We start from the raw sequence: 20022 nt of genomic DNA, 5'->3' as shown, positions 1-20022 counted from the left end.
CTGGAGTTGATTGAACTCTTTGGGTGAACATTGAAGAGGACAAGGGCCCTGGCTGGCCCCCCAGCTGAGCAGACACATCTTGGGGGCATTCGTGCATTTTAGTGTGCATTTTCCTTGTCACTGCACGTTGTCCTCATCCTGACAAAACACCTCATTGAGAGGCAGTTCTGGCCGTGGTTTTCATGCCTGTGCTAGAAACAAGAAGTGCTAGGGTGAGAGCTGGGAGGAGGGGAGGACGGCACAAGGGCTGTACCAACACATCCCATGACTGCTTGCTCACAGCAGAAGATCCTTTCACCGGCCAGGAGCTATCATTAGACAAGGCAACACTGGATTTTTTTTTTTTTGACCCTGAAGATGAACTTTAGGAGAATTTTCTTAGTCAAGTGCTTGCTGCTTTTATTTCCCAGTGTAAAATGTGAGTTTTTTCTTACCATTTTTTGTTGTTTCAGGCTAGCATTGTTAAAACTGCATTATAGTTGTTAAGATTGCATTTTAAACCATTTACAACTTGGTGGGTTGTTACTGATAAAAACCTAATTCCACTTTCCCAATGAGTGAAGATCTTTGGGTTATTGCTATTATTATTTGATTTAATTTTCAGCTGGGCGGAGGGCAGGACCTGAGTTTCCTATTCCAGTTAAAATAATAAGTTGTAAACAGTTTTGGTTTTAAGTTAATGAGCCTTAATTTGACACATGTATAATGAGAAATGTCAGCATTCAGTTTTCTCTCTGCCCTCGGCGTAGCTTGTACTACATTACAGATCCAGTTCACAGTACATTATTGTATGTAATTTCCTTTTCTTATCAAAGATGAGCAAATCTTTTGAAAGTGCAAATTACATTCTTCCATAAATATTAACAGGAGTGATATATCTCAGTGTCTTCAGTGGAGTTGAAGAAGTCTAATATGTGAAAACAGTAGGCAAATGCATGCATCTTTTATATTTTGCGTAGTATTGCTCTCAGTATTTTCTAAAATATTAATCTAAAAACTTAATTAAGGTGTTAACTCATAGATTAGAGAAGGTTGTAAGAGATGGAGACAATACAATCATGAATAGATTTTTTTTTTTCCTCTGTTCATTCCACTACAGATTGTATGTATGGCTGTTTAATGCTTTTCTTTTCCTCCAGAACAAAATTAATAGATAAATAAGGATTTTTTTTACATGATATATAAAACATCTTCCCCAATAGAAATGAAGATTATTCCCTTGAATGGAAAACTTGTTTCTTACTTCTCTAAAGTTACTATGTGAGCTTTTCCTTTTAATTTTTTCTTGTGACTGTAAGTGAGAACTACACTGCCAGTTCAGATCTTTCTGCCCCTTGGAGCGCATTTCAGTTGGCATTAACAGAAACACTGGTTCATTAGCTAAACAGATTTTTAGAATCATATGTGTGGGATACTCAGCTCTCCATTAGCAAGACTATGGAGATCAGATAAACACCCAGAGATGAGTCTAGGTGGCCTGTCCATAGAGATGCCATTGAATTATCCTTGAAAACTTGGATTTTTAAAATTTCCTTTACTTCCAGAGGAAAAAAATATTATAGTATCTGTAATACAAAGAAATCCTATTACTAGCTCTAAACACCTGTGTGTGACAAAGCAAAACCAAGTATCAGAATTCAAATATTTGGGTATAATCTCTAATGTTATCCGTGTGGAGGATAGCTGCTTCCAAGACTGGTTGATAGCTTGATTTCAGAATATTTAATTAGATATGTCAAATACTTCTCTAAGAAATACAACAGTAAAATAACAGCCTCTCCTTAGAAGGGGGGTGAATTGTTGGAAGCACTTCAGTATTAATTTTCTTGTTGCAGAGGCACGCTATTTTAGTTCTTTGATTATCTCTAACATTGCTAGTTTCATGAAATAGCAGCCTGATTTCAGTTCCCCCTCTGTGATATGGTTTAGCATTGTCCTAGATACCAGGAATGAAATATGCATAAACATAGTGTTTCTCTCTGTGGGGAAAAAGTGCTTAAAATATATAAAATCAGAGCAGAATCAGCTCTATCTGGTGATGTGAAGAGAAATTCCCTCCTGCTGATCGGCTTTATCCTGTAGATTCAAGAGGAATGAACATGAGAAAATGACAAATGAAATAAGCCGTGGCTCTGCGTGCACATTTGGTTTGTCAGGGAGCTTGTCCCACCTGACACTTGCGAGCACTTTTCTACCTCCTCCTGGAAATTTTCCACCTGCCAAGGGGGTGGAGACAGTACCTTACTTGAAGTGACCTCCCAACAAACTTTGCACTCCAAAGAAGTCCCGGTTTACCGGGGATGGGCCTTACAAAGGCCGTGAAGCAGCCTGGAGGGGAGAGGGCAGGCCACCCAGGCACAGCCCAAAGAGTACATAATTTCCACCAGTAGTAACGTGATCGATGTTTAGCTGCCTTGGCTTTCCTGAATATTCCCTTCAGCAGCCACACACTAAGTGCTGCCCAGTCCTGGTAGCACCTTTGGGAAGCACCTACTCTTAGCTGTCCTGGAGAGGGGACCTGTCATCAAAGGAGACTGGCAAAGAGAAAAGATTTTTTTGCCTTTGCTTATCTCCTAATATCTCCTGTGTCCGATCAGTTGACAGGATGTGGTTAGCTCTTTGTTTCTCCACACCTTACTTGCCCCACCATGATCCTGTGCTAGAAAAATCAAGTGACTATATTCCAGCGGGGCAGGGTGCCGGGATGGGTGAGAAGGGGGCACTGCAAGCTGGCAGCACTGGGTCTGCCTCCAGTTCAGTGCCTTACACTCACTCACTGCTTGACACAGGCCACTATTGTTATTATTATTGCCATCGCTGTTAGTGCTGAACTGGTCCCACTGTCCAAGGGCTACTACTAGTTTGTGTTCTTGCTCTCTGCAGTGAGGTTTGCAGTGGTGGGCGCTCTGAGTACCAGCCTCTGCCACGAGCAAAACATGCCGAAGTGACCCTATTTTCAGGAAGGGTTAAGTTCACAGGCAGCCATGAATCTTGGCATCCAAAATCAGTCAAAGTAAGTCAGCCAGAGTATAAAGCCAGCTTTTGAAAGCAGAACTCAGCTTCCTCGCCTCCCAGAATTAAATTAGGAACTGACATTTATCTCATGAATGACAAAAAGGCACTTTGGAACAGGGGAAGGAAACAGCAGAGGGGGTAGCAAGTGACAAACTTTTGGGTCACTGCTGTGGCCGCCAAGCATGGCAGCAGGGGCTGCTGGAGACATGCTGATGGGCTGCTTGTGCTTCCCTTTACAGGCTCCGTCACCAACCCGATTTACATGCCAGTGAATGAGTCGGCTCTTCTCAGCATCACTGCTACCGGGAATATATATGAAGCAACATGGCTGAGAGACAAAGTAAAGTTGCTTCAGATAAAAGACAATAAAGTTAGGTACTATGTGAACAAGGAGCAGTGCAGGTGTAAGATATTCCCAAATGGGACTCTGCAAATAGAGCAGGTGGTGAAAGAGGACAGTGGAGAGTACAAGGTGATCGTTTATCAGAAAGACGGGAAATTGAAGGCAGAAGAAAATACAATGTTTATCGTTCAGGGTGAGTTTTTGCTCTTCCCATACCATTCCCAGCATTGCTTAATACGACTTGGTAGTTCCACTCTCTCTTACAGCCTTTCCTACTCATTGCCCCTATTTCTGTTTTGGGGATACTTCTGTGAGACGTGCCTCTTTCCTCCTGATGCTGACAGCAGTCTGCCACTCTTCTCCCTTCTCTCGCTTCTGTTGATGCCACGTGGTCCCTTGCTCCTTTCTGTCTCTGCTCTTTGTCAGCCATGAGGTTTCTATGTGTGACCAAGCAAGCAGCCGTGAGCACGTCCGTGTTGGCAGCAGGGTGAGTGTAGGTGGCTGTACTGCAGCACCGCACGGGGTACCAGGACCCGCTGGGCCCTGAGCTGGGGCAGCACCACGTGAGCAGGGCTGTGCTCCCAGCAGCACCCTGCTTCCAGAAGCCTTTTGTGGGAGCGCAGCAACCTACATGAGGTACACCTGTGGCTGTGGCGCTGGGCACTTCTGGCACTTCTGGTGCTATTTTATAGGCACTGAGTTATGACTTCTGGTCTCTAGGTACTGCTCCAGCAAGGTGAGCACCTTGTGTTGTATCTGCCAACCTTCTGAGCAGAGCTCAGGAGCCCAGGTGGCACTGACTGCCTGTATTTAGGCAATGTGATCCCACTCTGTTTTTGCTCAAACATAAAAAACAGCCAGCAGTCACCTCCCCTGAGATATGCCACAATAGGAGTTGAATTTGCAGGGGGAGAGGACTCTTACACCCTATCCTTGCATAGCATAACACAACAAATATGAAGATTGTGCTGTTCAAAGCACACTGAAGCACACTCCTGGGCACTTCAGCTGCAGGGGTTCAAAGCATGAAGGCAGCCTCCATTCCTGTGTTGTATCTTGTCCTGAGAGGTCAGAATGGTACCAGCCCAAAGGTTTTGGGACAAGTAGAGAAGAAGGGGCTGACTCTCCTGCTCATTTATAGCTGCTGCCACCTCTTCAGACCACTAAGAGGTCGGGCAGTGTGGGTTTTTTGCCAGCAAGAAGATGATTTTGCTGTGTCCTTCCTCAGCCAGCAAGCACACCTCTGCCAGCCTCTTGAGTTAGTGGGCACCAGCTGACACTATAGAAATGATGCCTGGATGAGGCGGCAGCAGCAGCAAAGACAGCTGGAATGGTTTCTGCGCGGTGGGAGGCCTCGGGGCCCTAAGAGGCTGCTGAGAAGTGTGTGTGTCTCCCTACTTCGGGAATTACTATTGCAAACTACCTACAGATTCAGGGAGTTATCAGGCCCTGATGCTACTTATGCTTTAGGGCACCGAGCCATCATTGGGGTGTCCTGGGTTCAGTTTCACGTTAAGGTTGCAACCTAGTCATGTGCCACATCATTTCATCTGCACTGCAGCAGAGAGGTTGTTTTGCGTCTGATAGTGGTTTCAGAAGTAAAGCCCTTTAGTAACTGCTAGAGTCATGTGTCAGCCAGATTAAACTTTGTTACAAGAGTTGGACAAACAGTTGTTCCAAAAAAATAGTAGTTTAGATTATATCATCACACAACTCCATCACTAGGACCTTCACTCTACTGATTGACACTGGGGTCTTCCCCTGAATGATAGGTTACAGATTGTATAAGAGGAGTGGGCTTACGAGGAAAGGGTGGCTGCAGGTGTCACAGCGTGAATGTAGACTGCCTTTGCTAACAAGCAACCCTTATTGGCTTTAAATTTTATGCTCTCTATAACTTACAGTGCCTATAACTAGAGGTGGCTCTGGCATGTTTTCGTTTACCTGGTCTAAAAAGTAGAAATTAATTCTTTTCTACCTGATGTCCCTGTCAGTTGCCCCTAGTTAAGGAAAGACCCACAAGCTTTTCTGGCTCTTTCAGTGCCACCAGTGATAGAGAATCTGGAACAGAAATGTAGCTAGCTGTTTGCAGGATTTAAGAAGAGAATCAGTTCTCTCTGTCATAACCTCAGTGAGAGCTAAGAGTTGTCTGTTTTGTGTTTTCTACTCTGTTTTGATGGGTTTTCATGCTGTGGCTGTCATGCTAGCTGAGTGCCTTTGGTAGTACTTAAAGCATGGCAAGGAGCTGTTTGCCCTGACTGAGAGGAGATCTCTCCTGGTGGCAACAGGCAGATCAGTGCCGACTTCACTTGCAGCAAAACATTGGGGCCAGAGCTGGAGGGGGATGTGGCTCCCAGTCACTCCCGTCTGCTGCCTCCCCCAAATACACAACTTCCTCCCCTTGCCTGCTTGGCTGGTTGGCTGTGAGCCAGGCTGAGCCTGAAAGTAATCCACCCATGGTGGTGCAGCTCTGCTTCGCTAGGCCAAATATGTAGGCTAATATACTGCATTTTCTTTATTATTACCATCTTATTTCTGTAGCAGAGGTCTAATTTGTTCTTCATTCTTCTCTGGTCTCATTAGCTGGTGTTACTCTCTTACTGCTTACTGGGGCTAATTTGCTGTTCTGATTAATAATAGAGGTTTTCAAAAGAAGAAACCATCTCAGACATGCCTGTCCCTTCTCTTCTTTTTCAGAGCCTGTCCCTCAGCCAGTCCTCAGTGCTGAATGCAGGAATAAAACTGTCAAGTGTGAAGTGAAGCAGAAGACTAAAAATGAAATATTTATTATAGAACTGACTAATGATAAGAACAAACAAGTCGTAAATGGAACAAATGTGGAATTGCCCGTGCAGCGTTCTGGGACGTTCAGATGTGTTGTTAAGAACCAAGTCAGCAAAAAAATGACCGAAAAAGTAATTAAGTGCTCAGGTAAAAAAAAATCTATTTTTGCCAGAATCTGCTAGGGTGGACCCACAAAGCCTGATGCAGTTGTGTCAGGCACCTGTAGGACTGGTCCAGGTGCCAGCAGCATTGATGGTTCCCTGTACCCGGTATTGTGAGTCTAACACCACCACAGTTATTGGGAGCTGATGCTGCTGTGGTATCTGGGATGCGAGTCATGCTTTCTGCTTGTCATTCCCCAGGCTTGGGGAATCTCCACCCTCCCCACCCTGCTGCTGCCTGCCCCACTGCTACCCTTATCGCATCTCTGCTCTAAATGCAGGGAGGCCAAGCTGGGAGCAGTGGGATGTGAGGTGGCCCGTGCTCCTCCTCTTCTGCAACCAGCCGTGTTTTCCTCCATGCTTAGTGAGGATTGGAGGTTGCTGGAAGAGGGGGAGAGGTTGTTCTGGAGTCAAGAGCTTGTGGGTGGCAGAGAGGCCCTGGGGTGCACTGCAATGCTGCTTCCACTGGAGGTGAAGTCTCCTGGGGGAAGCTGTAGCCTGCCAGCGAGATCAGGCTGGCTGAGGGATGAATGAATGAGAGAGAGATTCTTGCTCATCCCGTCATTTTCTCCGTCCCCATCATCCCTGCTGACTTTTCTTCCAAAAGTTGCCAGAGGTATTCTGACAGACTATTTGGTGTCAGCATCCTGACAGACTCAAGTGTTGTCAACCATCACTAGTGGTAGACCAATGAAGTAAAGGAGAAGGTGGGGAGGTGGGCCTGAAAGTGTTTTAATCGCACACAGCGGTCTGCAAATGGCAGAAAGCACTTTCCCGCTCATTTTTATCCTCCTTTATTCATTTAAAACTAATCGTACTTCCCAAAGGTTGACTTCAGTCAACCAGTCCAAAGCCAGAGTTGAATTCAGTAAGATGGTATAAAGCTACCCAAGCTACCACGACATAAATTAACAGCATATTTTTGGAAAATATTGCTTGGGATCTTCCCCTATGTATATGAATCCGTGGCATTGATTTCAGGGGATTTACTCTTGATTTACATCCTCATGGTGGGGAAATCATTTGCACTTATTTTCCTCTTCTCCATTATCTTACCTATGAAGGTGGTGGTTGCCCACGACCTGTGGATGTGAATGGATACTCTCACAAGGGGAATAATAAGTTGCTTGGACTCTCCAGCTTGGCCTAGAAATCAGGAGTGAGGTTTTGGAGAATTTAGCTGAGATTTGGGGCTGCACGGGTCAGATGAACAAGGCTCAAATGTACCATAGCTTTTCTTACTCACTTGAAGCGTCATCTTTCTATACCACAGATGCAGCAAAAGAACTGAAGGAATTGCATTTTAAATGGGCAGAGTCATGCTGAAAATTATTAGGCAAAAGAAGTCATTGGTCCCCCACCTAAAAGTTTTGAAAGTTAAGGCAAAAACAAGGGGCAGATCATATTGGTATAACACCTGATGGTGGTGTTCAGTTCAAAATTCAGATTTCGAGTGCAGGACTGGGGAAAAGTCCTGGAATTTTCTGGGCTTGGGTTCATCCCACCTAACTATGAGCACTTCAAGAAGAGCACTCTCTTGCTCTGGATTCCCGCTAGAGCTAGTGGAGGGGGAAGTGTGTGTGGGGTGGCTCACGAGAGCTGGTTCAGCATTTCCAATTTGCAGCTATTTCTGCCATAGAAAATTTAGGGAAAGTCCAAGTCCAAAGGCCAGCCCATGGTGTGAGAAGGCAGGGAGCAAGCCTTAAGGCATAGAGGCCTTGCTGAAGCAATTCCAGTTCTGCTGAGGCTGACTGAAGGGCAAAGAGCTGAGGGACAGGGTGGTCTCTGCTCTCCTGTGCAGCCCTTGCCTCCTGAAAGATTGCCCTGATGCCTAAAATAGCCAAAAAAGGGTAGTTTTCTGCTACATAAGCTGCCTGACCTGATGGGCTGCACAGTCCTGCTGGTGCTAGCATTGGGAAGAGGCTGGGGTGCAGGGGAGCAGGATGTGGCATGGACTTTGGAGCCAGGTGTGAACACACACTGCTGCATTACATCCATTTAAGGCAGGGCAAACTCATCCAAACATGTTATCTTAATGAGGAAATGCTGGCTGAAGCTGGCCATCCCAGGACACAGGCCAGGCAAGCACGGGCCTGCCTGCATTGCTGGTATAGGCAGACATTAGCCATCAGCAAGATACTTTTATTCTCTTCTTTCACAGGGTGAGTCTGTTTTTTGTCAAACCATTAACAGAGAAATAGAAGGTTTGCCACACTGGTCTTTAAGGTACAAATATAACACTTCTCAGACACCAAAAAGCCACTAAAACCATGTAGCACTACCCTTTCTACTCAAACAGAAACCCCCTCAAACCTTTCTGTGTGGTGGCAGGACTCTGCCAGCTCCATAGTAGATTTAAAATCCCTCAGCTTGCACTCAAACCTCCTTCCAACCCTGCTTCCCTCCATGAACATCTGGTGCTGCATTCAAGGCAAGAATGAACCTTGAATTTTGACCTTTAGCAGGCAAGACACGCTTCAGATGACATGCTCAGCTAACTTTTTTGTATAAGCGTAACTGCGTGAATCTGTGTGCCTCACCTTGTAGTCAGGCGGGAGAAACGGGCTCGGAAAGGGCAAAATACACCTCAGTGTAACACTGGCAGCTAAAACGGGTAAGAATCACATCACTGACAGTACTTGCCTTTTTTTACACTGGGGCAGCCCAGGCTGATGGTGGCCTTTATACTGTAGACATCTTGGCTTTGGTGTCATCACTGTTTGTGCACACTCCATGTACATTCCCAGTGAATGTTAAGGGTGGTACCAGTGGTGTCATCCCCTTTGGAGCATTGTCCCCCAAGAAGCCAAGGAACGTGCACTTCTGCTGGGTTCAGCTCTGCAGTACCTGTGCTTGAGCATAACCGCTGAATGCCAGGAGGACAACCCAAGCAGGAGGTGGTGAAGGAAGGCTAGTGTCCAGCAGACCTTATCTGGCCAAAATAAGGAACGGTCATATAAAATTTTGCTCACCAGGCAAACAGAACTCTCTTTTTGAGGCTGTGGGATATTTGGTTATGTTCTTTTCCCTTTCACTATTTTTTTTTAAATTTGCATACAGCCAAAAATTGAAGAGGCAGTACCAAAATACTATGAAGCAAGTTAGTCTCAGTGTTTCCAGCTCAACAGGAAGTACTTAAAAAGTTTATTTTTTTTAGATGTTGAGCACTGCCTGGATATTTGTTGTCAAAAGGGTCCATTGCTAGCAGGAACAGGGCATTTGTGGTAACTGAAATAAGATGAGCTGGCACACATGAATGCTCTGCTTTCGGTTTTCTGCAGAACTTGAATCCACCAGGGAGCAATCAAAATTCTCCACAATGAGGACCAGGAACTTTCTGCTGTGTACAGAGGAAAGGCAAAGGGTGGGCTCTCTCACTGGGGCTGCCTTTACAGTCAATGGAAGAAAATACAGAATTCTAGACAGACATTGTGCAAGTCATTTATTTCCTTCTAACATCCTCTTTCATTCCCTTAACTAGGCCAGCTGGACTTTCATCTCATCTTAAGCATAGCAGGAGGTGTGATCTTTTTTGTCATCTTTGTGACTTTGCTTATTTATTGTATCAAGAAGAAAGCAGAAAGGCCTGAAGATGTTGGTAAGTGTTTAAGGATAACATTGCTATCCAGCCACCTGGACTGGAGGTCCACCTTGGAGAACTTTAAAGAGTTGAGGTTTTCAGAGCAGGCAAAGATTTCATCTGTTGTCCAAAATTCATGCCTCTTTAAGACCATAGGAAATACTCCACCAGAGTCTTCTCTGAGAGCGGGCTCTCAGTCTTGACGGAGAGGTTGCCTTGAATTACAACCTGGGTGTTGTTGCTAGTTTGGATGGACAGAAGATACTGAGCTGCCACTCAAGAAGAGTTGTCTGGCCCACCTGGAATGGGAGGCTAAAGCAGGAGGGAGGTCACCCTGCAGCCAGAGGAACACCTCAAGTTAAAGGCTTGTTTCCGAGTCCTTCCCCCTCACACTGTGTGAGGCTTCCTGTGTGGTCTCAAATAACAGCTAGTCTCTGCATGAGTCAGTTCTTGAGTTACAAAATGGGACTAAAAGCTCCTTTGTACACCACAACAGTCTTCGTCAAGATAAAGAGGGCTGTGCCTGAAAGAAACCTCAGCTGATACCTCAAAGGTACCAGTGGTCAGGCTGACAAAAAAGGGTGAGCATTACCGGTCCCATAGCTGAGGGGAGTACCACCTCACCGCACCTGAGCGTAGGTTACTTGCTATGACCTTCCTGCTGCCCCCAAAGTTACAACCATGAAGAATAGGTAAGTGCTGTCCCGATTCTCTGGGAGAGCTCACCAGAGTGCATCCAGGGAATGCCATCTCAGAAGGCTCGCCATAGCTCATGAGCACAACGGTGGTATGAGCGTAGCCATCTCAGTGTTATTTTAGATTATGGCTGCTGTTGAGTGGGATACAATACTCCCTCAACTCTGCAGTGATAGCATATCCTCATTTCTTGTGTCTGGATTCAGCAAGAATTAAGAAAAAGAGAAGTCTGGGAGAAGGAGAGCTAATACAAGAGGGTGACTAGCCTCTTTGAAACAGTTTGCTTTATGCTTAAGGCCATTTCAGTGTCCCAAGAGGTAAATCCCTCAATCCCTAAACTAAGTGACAGACATTTCAGAAACGATGAGTCAGTGATCAAAAGTCAGCTGGCATGAATTTACTACTTCTACTTGTTGGGAAATCAATGCTGGCAAAATGGACCTCTGGCTTCCAGGTGCCTGGAAATCCCAGAACAGATCATAGCAGGGCAGAGTGCTTTGATGTTGCTTCCTGGGATTACATCACACTTTCCCTTCAGTGGCCCATTTCCAAAAGAGGACAGACGAGTTGGGGGTGTCCATCGGTGACCTCTCGCAAAATCGGTTCCCCAAAACAGGGCAGAGCTGCCCCAAATGCCCCCAGGTACCTTGACCTCAGCCAGGAAGCCAAAAAGTTTTCAGGTGTGCCTGGGGTGTGCAGGTAGAGGTGATTTTGGTTGTTCCACTGGAGTAGCAGGAACACCTGAGAGTGACAGTGGCCTTCCAGGTAAGACCAATATTTGGCTTTTTCTGGCTTGGGCCAAGCACTCTTCCCTGGCTGTTCCCAACTTCTGCTTAGACCTGAGTATGTGCCTGATTGTTGGGTACTTCTGTCGTTGCAGATGAGGAGCAAATGATGCAGGCTCGCAAGGTGGACAGTGAAATTGTGAGCCGGGAGCTCCCTCAGCCGCCGTGCAACCCTACCCCGAAGCAGCTGCGTGTGCAGCAGTGGCCACAGCCGCAGCCCAAGGTGCAGCAGCAAGCACTACCCCCACGGCCCAGGCCTCGCACTCAGCAACGGACTCCAAACCACCCAAGAGAAAGACCTTGAACATCTGCCCCAGGAGGGACGGTGGTGTCTCTGCTCCACCATTCACTGGGGAAAGAAAGTTTCCAATAGTCAGGAACGCCTCCCGCCCAGCCTTGCATAATGCTAAGCTATGAAATGGCAGCTTTCGTTGCAGAAAATCAGAGAAAGCATCAAATGGAGATGAAGACACCCAGTGGAGGAGATTCAAGGTGATGGGCATTCATGCCTGTGGCCATTTTTCTTCAAGTGACTCCATCTTAGGGTATGAAGCACTGAGCCTTGAAACCTGTGTCTTCCTGTGGTTCACTTGTTTTTACTGCACCTTGTTTTTTCGTGCTTTTTGGATGGATTATATGAAGAAGAAGCTAAATCTCTAGTGTCACAACACGGGCCCAAGGATCTTAAAGGGTTTTGTCACGTATCTTTTCTTTCTCCAGCCACGCATTAGGACAGTCCTCTGGCTTCAGCATCAAATGCATGACCTCCTGGATCAAAAATAATTGTATGTAATTAAATGCTTGTCTGAAGTTGAAAGAATTTGTGTAATCTAATGCAGAGAAGAAAATATTGAATGGAGATGTGAGAGCCTTGAAGCATATATGTGGGAAAAACACAGATGGGAAAGGAGTAAACATTTTCTCTGTCATCTTTAGAACAAGAAACCATGGACTTAAATTGCAGAATTGCAGCAAGGGAGAGTTAGGTCAGGATTATTTTTTTTTTGCATATGAAGCACTGAAATAAATTTCTGGGAGAGGATCTCCAGCACTGGGGGTTTCAAAGGGCAGATGAGGCAACCATCTGTGAGCCATCCTCATGTTGCAGAGGGCCAGGGGAATGTGCTAGACGGCCTCTCCAAGGAGTGTTTCAGCTCAGGTTTCTGTGACTCCTTGCTGGCAAATAAAATGCAACTTTATTCTCAGCATCGGTCTGTTTGGCTATCCAGACTTCTTTCTTTTTTTTGTCATAGAAGAAGTCTGGTATCCATTGGCTCATGAAACAAGTGTTACAAGCTGCCAAGCAGTCTGATTACTAGTGGTATTGTCTGACTTGTCATGGCATTTCATTGTAGGGCCTCCTGCTGATGGTGAGGGACGGTGTCCCTTGGTTTTGCTGGTAAGCACCTCATGTGTAACTAGGTGATGATAGAGGACTGCTGAGATCTCCCTCCCAAAGGGAGAGGTTGGACTGCAGTGACTGCACCTGCATCACCCTCCGCATGCTGAACAAATGCTGCGCGCTTCTCTGGTCCTTGGAGATGCTCATAACTGCTTCTATGGGACAGCTGAGGAGCCGAAGAGAGGACAGACCACTTTAGAGCAATGTCTGAATGGGTACACTGGCCCATCTGGGGTAAGAGGCAGCACAAGTGGAGGAGGAGAGAACTGCAGGAACCACAGAGCACGAGACATCCAGCTAGCGTGTTGTTGTGTTAGGCAAAAAAATGTGTAGTACCTCTTTCAGGCTTGACTATCCTACATGTGCCAGGGGAGTTACAACAGCCATCCTTTGTTTATCCCCAGAAATGTGACTAATTTTATCTTCTGGTACAAAGGCAGGGAAGTACCTTGTCAGGGAGAAGGAGGTCTCTGCCTCCTCCAGAGTTCAGTCACTTTGCTTGAAGTCCAACGGCAGATACAGCCCTGGGAGTGCCACTTGCTCTCACCTTAGCTTTCTGCAGCTTGCTTTAGGGCATTTACTGTTTAAAGTTGCATTTGGTAAACTTTTCATGGTTTATTTTGTAACATATGCTATATCCCTGTAGTGAATGAATAAAGATTGGAGTGGGTGGGGAGGATCTTATTTCACACATGTGCTGACACATCAGTATCTGGATCTTACTTTCGTACCAAGGAGACAAGAAAAACATTTTGGTACCAAGGAGAAAAGAAAAACGTTTTGGTCCCTGAGCCATGAAGGCATGGACGCGGGAGGTTTCACACCGATCCCCAGTAGGTACTGGCTGCTACCTGAGTGCTGGTGGGCTTGGGTCGGGGTGGGTGAACACAGCCACTGTGCCCGCCTGCCTGCCGTGGCAGCATGCTCTGCCTGTCCTGCGTGGCCAGAGCTTTTATCGGTGCTCTCTCCGGACCGAGCAGCTGAGCTGAGACTTTTCTGTGGTTATGGGAACACTGGTCCTTCCTGGGAGAGAGGGAGGGTTACTGAGACCTGAGGAGGAGAGCAGGCCTCTTCTGGGATCCCCTGCCACTGAATAGTGCTCTCTGTGCCCAGAGCTTAACAGCTGCAGGAATGCTAAGGAGATGCTCCTTCCCCACCACAGAGGCTTGGTAAGCATCTGTCATACCTCTGAGAGACCCTCCTAGGCTTTGCACCAGCTGCTGTCCCGGGCCCTCCTCTGCCTGGGGCTGGTGCTGGTGTGGTGACACGTGGCACAGGACCTTGCAGGAGGGCACTGGTGTGTGCGTGAGGTGGTGCTGGGGTGACCCTGGCCCAGCACAGAGGTGTGCTCACTCTACTGGCAAGGAGCTACAGCACGACACCAAGTCATGCCCAGGATAGGAACAGGAGGCAAGAAGCTTTTCTACTGTTATTCACAAGCTGGGTCCAAATCCACCCCCAAGACTGGGCTTGAGACCACCCTGTGAACTGTGGAAACTTCTCTTGTCTCGGCTTAAGTCATGTGAGGGCTGAGCACACCCAAAAGATGCCCTCGGTTCCCTTTCCTGGAAGCAGGGCTGCCAGCAGGGACCCTGAGTACAGGGAAGGGCAGAGGCCACTACAGTGGGCATGAGTAAAGTGTGGAGGTGTGTGTTTTAATCCTGCCCTCCACCTGGCTGCTGTAACCACGGGCTGATAGAAGCACTCTCAGCCACTGTGTAAATCACCTAGGTCTCCTCTGGGTTACTAGACTATTGCCTTGTTGTTTTCCAGATATATATTTCTCTTAGGTGCTAAGGGGCCCAAAGCTAAGTAAAAAGAGCTGAATTTAGCCCTGTTGGGTGGATTTGTACCAAAACAGTTCTCCATCAGGCAGACAAGAAAATACTATGAGCACAGAGTCTCATCAGGGCAATACTTATTTTTGATGCCTTTATTTGATCGTCACCATTGTCTTTGTGGTGCCTCGTGTTTGTTATGCTGCACCGCAATGGATGATACTTGTACAGTCCTGAGTTCTACTTGGTGTCTACTTGAAAAGTCAGCAATTCTTTTGAATGTGTGTCATGGAGCATTCAAATCTCAGGTTTTTATGCTGCAGAGGATGTTTCAGCTCTGGAAAATGAGCTGACAGCAAGACCTAAGAAATAACAGGAAGTGCTTGGCTCTGGTGATACTTGCTGCAACCTTTCTTGGCTCTCCCTTTGTAGATACATCTACCAATGAGTCACACAAGATGAAATTTTTTTTCCCATTCTTCTTAAAGTGTATGAGATGAGAGGGCTGACATGCTGAGCTGTGCTCTGTAAGGACGCTGGCTTGTCCTCCCTGGCTTGGGAGACACAGCTCATGCTACCCAGCTGTTAGCAGGGATTAGTTTTGCTTGGTGGTGTGCTGTGGAGCCAGCACTGAAGGAACAGGAGGAAAGTGTAGACCTGTGATTCAATCAGGTCTGTAGTCATGCTGTGGTCCTGCAGCACTTGCCAGTTGTGCGGTCTGAGTAGGCACCCAAAAGAGCAATGGTTGATTGAACAGAAGATACAAATCTATCCCAGCCTTAATCTGCTTGACATCGGCAGCACTTGCTGCCCAAACTTGGCCTTTCTAGTGAAGTATACAAGACCTGACTGTATCTCAGCTGGGCAGTAGCCAGTCCAGAGGGAGGCTCTCTTGCTTCTGGCACAGGCAGTGCTGGAGCCAGTTAGATAATTTCATTTCTAAAATAAAACTTTCAGTCTGTAAAAGGTCAAGTAGGAGACCATGGTTCATTCAAATGTCTTTCTTGGAATGCTTGCCAAAATGATGCCATGGGGGAAAAGATACTGATTTTGTCCTTATTCTGCAACAAATCTTCAGGCTTGTGATGCAGAGAAAAACCCCAGCTGGGACTGCATTGCCCATCAGCTCCCTTCTCCATTCTGACAGGCAGGGCATCAACTCCTCAGACATGCAAAAAGCTTGCAAAAGGCTTAAGAAATGCTGAGTTTGTCTTTCAAACTGCAGTCTTCCATGGGATGTACTACGGGCAATAGGCAGGAGCAGAGCTCAGCTGGGCAGGCAAGGTGCTCCACCAATGGAGCCAATGGCTGGCATGGCTGTCACTTTCTTATCCCTTCACCCTGGGCCCAGAAGGACCAAGGGGCTTGTTCAGGTGCTGTGAATGATAATGTAAGAGGTCTGGCCTTAGACTTTCAGATAGAATCAGTTTCTAGCAGTTATCAAGCTTGTGAAATAACCCTATCTCATGCTGTGGGAAGAAAGATAAGAGTTAATTGAAGGCGAGCACAGTAAGAGGCCCTATGACAGTGGAGTGGCCTCCTGGCCTCCTCTCCCACTCTCATATTGGAGGAGGGATGCCAGATCCAGGCCCCTCTTCACGCTCTCCCCCAGCAAAGTTCTCCTTCCCTCCCTGCAGGTGGGAGTTTATGAAAGTGCCTCTTCCCATCCTTGCAGCCCAGCTGCTGCCTTGAGCCAGGGATCAGCACAGGCCGTGGGAGCACTTTCCTCCCTCAAGGGTACAGCTTTAGCCTTTGTGCTTGCAGAGGGTTGCCAAAGCAGCTGCTCAAGGGGCCTCTGATGCGCTCCCCAAACTGAAATTCCACTCTGCGCCACTGCTGGATAGTGGGAGAGCTGCAGCTCTGTGGGCAGGGTGTGAAATCACTGTCCCAGCACAGCTGGCGCTGATTTGCCATAGCTGGGCTCCAGGCACTATTTGCCAAGAAGGAAGCCACCCCTGACATGTCTGTCCTGAAAGGCCAGGAAGGAGTCGACACTGATGCAACCCAGCTCCCCTTTGGAGGGGAGGATGGCAGTGAAAGTAAGAAACTGAGCAAAATTTCTCACCCATTGTGGGTTCTCCTGGCAGGACAAAGGTAAAAAAATGCAAGCCAGTGAGGTTGCAAACCTACAGCCCCCTCACCAGAATTTCTCCTCCTTGGTGAGGGGGACCTGCTCTCGCCCCTGAGAACAGCAGGAACCCAAGCAAAGGAGCCTTCACAATGCCTGTGGCAGGGCAGCACAACACGGCTGCTGCTCCCCTTGATCTTCTCCTAGAACAGGGAAGGTGCGAAGTGGGGAGCTGTGGGGAGAGAGGAGCGGGTGTGTGAGGAGCCACCTCACGTCAGGATCAGTATGGACATCTGCCAGCCACTGCCCAGGGCTTCCTAGCAGGGATTTGCGGCTGAGAAGGAGAGCAGGGAGAAGCTAAGCTCGCTCAGGGAACAAGCCAGGCTCTGTGCATGTTGCATGCTGGCCAACAAGGCAAGTGGAGAGGAACGGGCAAGCACAGAAACCGGTGCTTGAGAAGATGAACTGGACAACCAGGAAGCAGATTTTGAGTCACATAACGTTACCATGCTTGCAGTCCTGGGTTGGGGCTTCTCTTTCTGTGCAGAGCTCTCGCCTTTGGGCAGGAGGTGAGTGTTGCATGCCTTGCTGGGATTCCTGGCTTCCCCTTTCTCTTTTAATCTCATGAACAGCTGCTTTGTGCTCACCTCCTGTGACACTTCCCCAGGCAGCACTACTGCAGTGTTACTTTCTATTCTAGCTTTCGTTTACTACAAAACACCCACTCTGGGCGGTTTATTTTTCCTCTTTGAATGATGCCGCAGCACTCCACCTATACACATGTCAGCCTAAGGACACTGTGCCCACTGAGAGGGAACAAAGGGGACTTCCAAGGTGCCCCCATGGCTTCAGGGCACAGTTCCTCTTCATCGTGCCTGCCCCAGGAAGCTCCGCTCCAGATTGCTTTGCTGTTGTCAGCTGTTGCTGTCTGGATCAATCCCTGGCTGTGAAAGTGTTGAAGAGGGGTACAGCATTTTGCAGAGGAGGCAGGTATTGCTGTCACCTGCCATGAGAGGTGTACAGCTGACGCTGCCTCTCCCTTTGTGGAGGCAGTCCACACTTTGTGCCCAGCCTTGCTGGGCACCCGGTGAGGCCTGTCCGCCCAGAGCCTGTGGTGCTGGCAGGCCCTGCTCTGCTCCTTCAGCATATGCATTCTGGTGTAAGCTGGGGATTTGAACAAAGCACCCACAGAGGGAAGGAGAGGGCAAAAGCTAGGGTAGACAAAGTACTGAGGCGACATTTCGTTCTGCCCACCTGGCTGTCAGCAACACCGACCTCAATACAGTGCCGGTGCCTCACTTGCCTTTGTTTTGGGTGATATTGTTAGACAGTTTCTGCCTTAGGTGCCTCTGAAATGCAGTTTTTGAGATAACAGGAAGAGATAACCCCACAACAGAGTCACTATCCGCATAGTAGTGCTCACTGGTTGCATTTCCCACACGCTTCCTCTGCCTACATAACAGCAGGCAAACATTTCAGGTTGCTGCCTGCCCTCCCACAAAAATACCTGCTTTTATTTCCAGCCATTCTGGGTGGCATGGGGCAGGTGAGGGAGCATGGTGCAGAGGCAGGGGTGTGTGTGCGAGTAGAGACATGTGTGGCACAGGCACAACTGGAGGAGATCTGAAACAAAACTGTCTCCAGGCATCTCAAAACTGCATTTCTACACTTACTGCTCCCCGGCAGAACACCAGTGAAATGGGGACAGGCGGTAAGGCCAATGTATTAAGACAACTAGCTCTTGAAGAGCCTCACGCTGAAATATAATGCCTGCTGGGACAGTCTGGGACTGCTGTTCTTAGCAGCCAGAGTCAGACAAACCTCTCTTCCTCTGTTAAAGGGAAGGTGAGATTTCCCATGAAGAATGGGAACGAACTAAGTGGGTGTTGTTTGCCCATGACTTCCTACATAAGGGTGTCCTGGTCTCCAGCTTTTGTTCCACAAAACATGCATGCACCTTGCTTGCTTCCGTGATGGGTTCTTCCCAAAGCCTGGTTCTGTATCTTCCCCATTTGGCTGGGTGCCCCAGAGCCCTCTGTGTTTGCTGGCAGGTTCACTGGAGGGTCTGGGATGTCCTGCTAGGCAGAAGTTCACTAAGCTCCCTGGCCTGCGAAGGAGCTCTGTGCCAGAGGCTGGGGCTTGCCCTGCCCTACTCTTACTCCTGACCTCTCATCTCACACTGATGGTGTGTCCCGTCCCTTGGTGGCTCTCCCTGACCTGAGCACTGTGCATATGGCAAACCTGGGCAAACAAGGGTGGTCTGTAGGCTTGGGATGTTACTGTGATGCTCCTCTATATACTCCTGCTGGGGATGGGTCCTGATTTCTCCTCTTGTCTGAGAAGGGAGTACTCATAAGGTATCCATTTACACCAGCATCACTGTTTTATTCCATTTCTACTTTCCTGGAGGTTTTACAGTTGTTGAACGCACCACCTGAGGGAGCTGCGTCTCTCAGAATGCCTGTGCAAGGCCTGGCTGTACGAACAGCTGAACAGCCAACAGGCTCTACAACACAAGGGTGATTGCAAAGCCCATGTGCTGCAGGCACATCAGTCACTAGTACCAAAACTTCAATTTTAGTTGGCATCAGTGTGATTTCAGTACCAGGGCCATGGTGAGTAAATGGCAAAATGAGGATGTGGTTTCTATTGCAGGGGAAGTGCCTGTATCTCAAACCCAAAACTCAACCAGCAAAACCTCCAACACCCTTTTGCTAAGCTTACAATTTCTATAGGATCTGTTTTGCTTTTAGCCATTTAAAAAAAGACAAGCTTAGCCAAAAGCTAGCTGCTGCAAAAGAGGAACAGTGTAACAAGATTTTTTTTTAAAAAAGCACTGACAGGAAGGAAACACATCTGCACAGCAAGTTACTTGTAGGAACCTTTAGACCCTGCAGTGGAAATTACATACTGAGTATTGGAAGAGTTGCCAGGAATCCAAGGTCTTCCAAAGGAAGATCTGTTTAATAAGGAAGAAGGGATGGCAATAAACGGTGTCTCCACCCTCTTTCTTTATCAGACACCTCACTTTGCCTAGAAATTCAGGCTGCACATGGGCTGCCTAGTCTCACGCTGCTGAGAACAGCAAATATATCCCTGGCTATTGCTGCCAAAGTACACTCTCTTATCAGGCTCATTCTTGTCCATCCTGTCCCTCTTCCTTGGCATCCCAGCACCACAGGGATAGCTTGCCTGGAGTGTGTTCTAGGAAAAAGATGCTGGATAAGTATGTCTCTGAATATCAAATGCTACCTTTTGGGGTTTTTTTTGGTAGTTGACATACTACTAGCAGTAGACCTCTCTGATGATGTTGGGAACATCACATGAGGAAAATTGGGTCAGGTTTAGGAAAACCACCTAACTGCAGCTCTGAAGAGCCACAGATGGTGCCAGGGTTAGAGGGGATGTCA

The 20022-nt window shown here is 47.5% G+C and overlaps 1 protein-coding gene across 1 annotated transcript; it reads left to right on the top strand.

Moving 5' to 3' along the window:
* The first annotated feature begins 227 nt into the window (after positions 1-227).
* Positions 228-13436, top strand: CD2 (CD2 molecule). Its single transcript, XM_075102918.1, has 5 exons — positions 228-418; positions 3255-3551; positions 6056-6289; positions 9785-9901; positions 11460-13436. Exons 1-5 carry the CDS (start codon positions 358-360, stop codon positions 11666-11668), a joined length of 918 nt encoding a protein of 305 aa, XP_074959019.1. The 5' UTR covers positions 228-357; the 3' UTR covers positions 11669-13436.
* Positions 13437-20022: the final 6586 nt, after the last annotated feature.

The sequence above is a fragment of the Phalacrocorax aristotelis genome, chromosome 1, assembly GCF_949628215.1.
Source record: "Phalacrocorax aristotelis chromosome 1, bGulAri2.1, whole genome shotgun sequence".
Classification (NCBI taxonomy): Eukaryota; Metazoa; Chordata; class Aves; order Suliformes; family Phalacrocoracidae; genus Phalacrocorax; species Phalacrocorax aristotelis.
Note: the sequence above shows the minus strand (reverse complement) of the source record. Positions and strands in the feature narration are given on the sequence as shown.

Excerpts from the sequence above, each read along its gene's own strand:
- CD2 (XM_075102918.1), top strand. The coding sequence starts at position 358 with ATGAACTTTAGGAGAATTTTCTTAGTCAAGTGCTTGCTGCTTTTATTT. Across the intron at positions 3,552-6,055 it reads TACAATGTTTATCGTTCAGG|AGCCTGTCCCTCAGCCAGTC; the intron begins GTGAGTTTTTGC and ends CTTCTTTTTCAG. Across the intron at positions 6,290-9,784 it reads AAAAGTAATTAAGTGCTCAG|GCCAGCTGGACTTTCATCTC; the intron begins GTAAAAAAAAAT and ends TCCCTTAACTAG.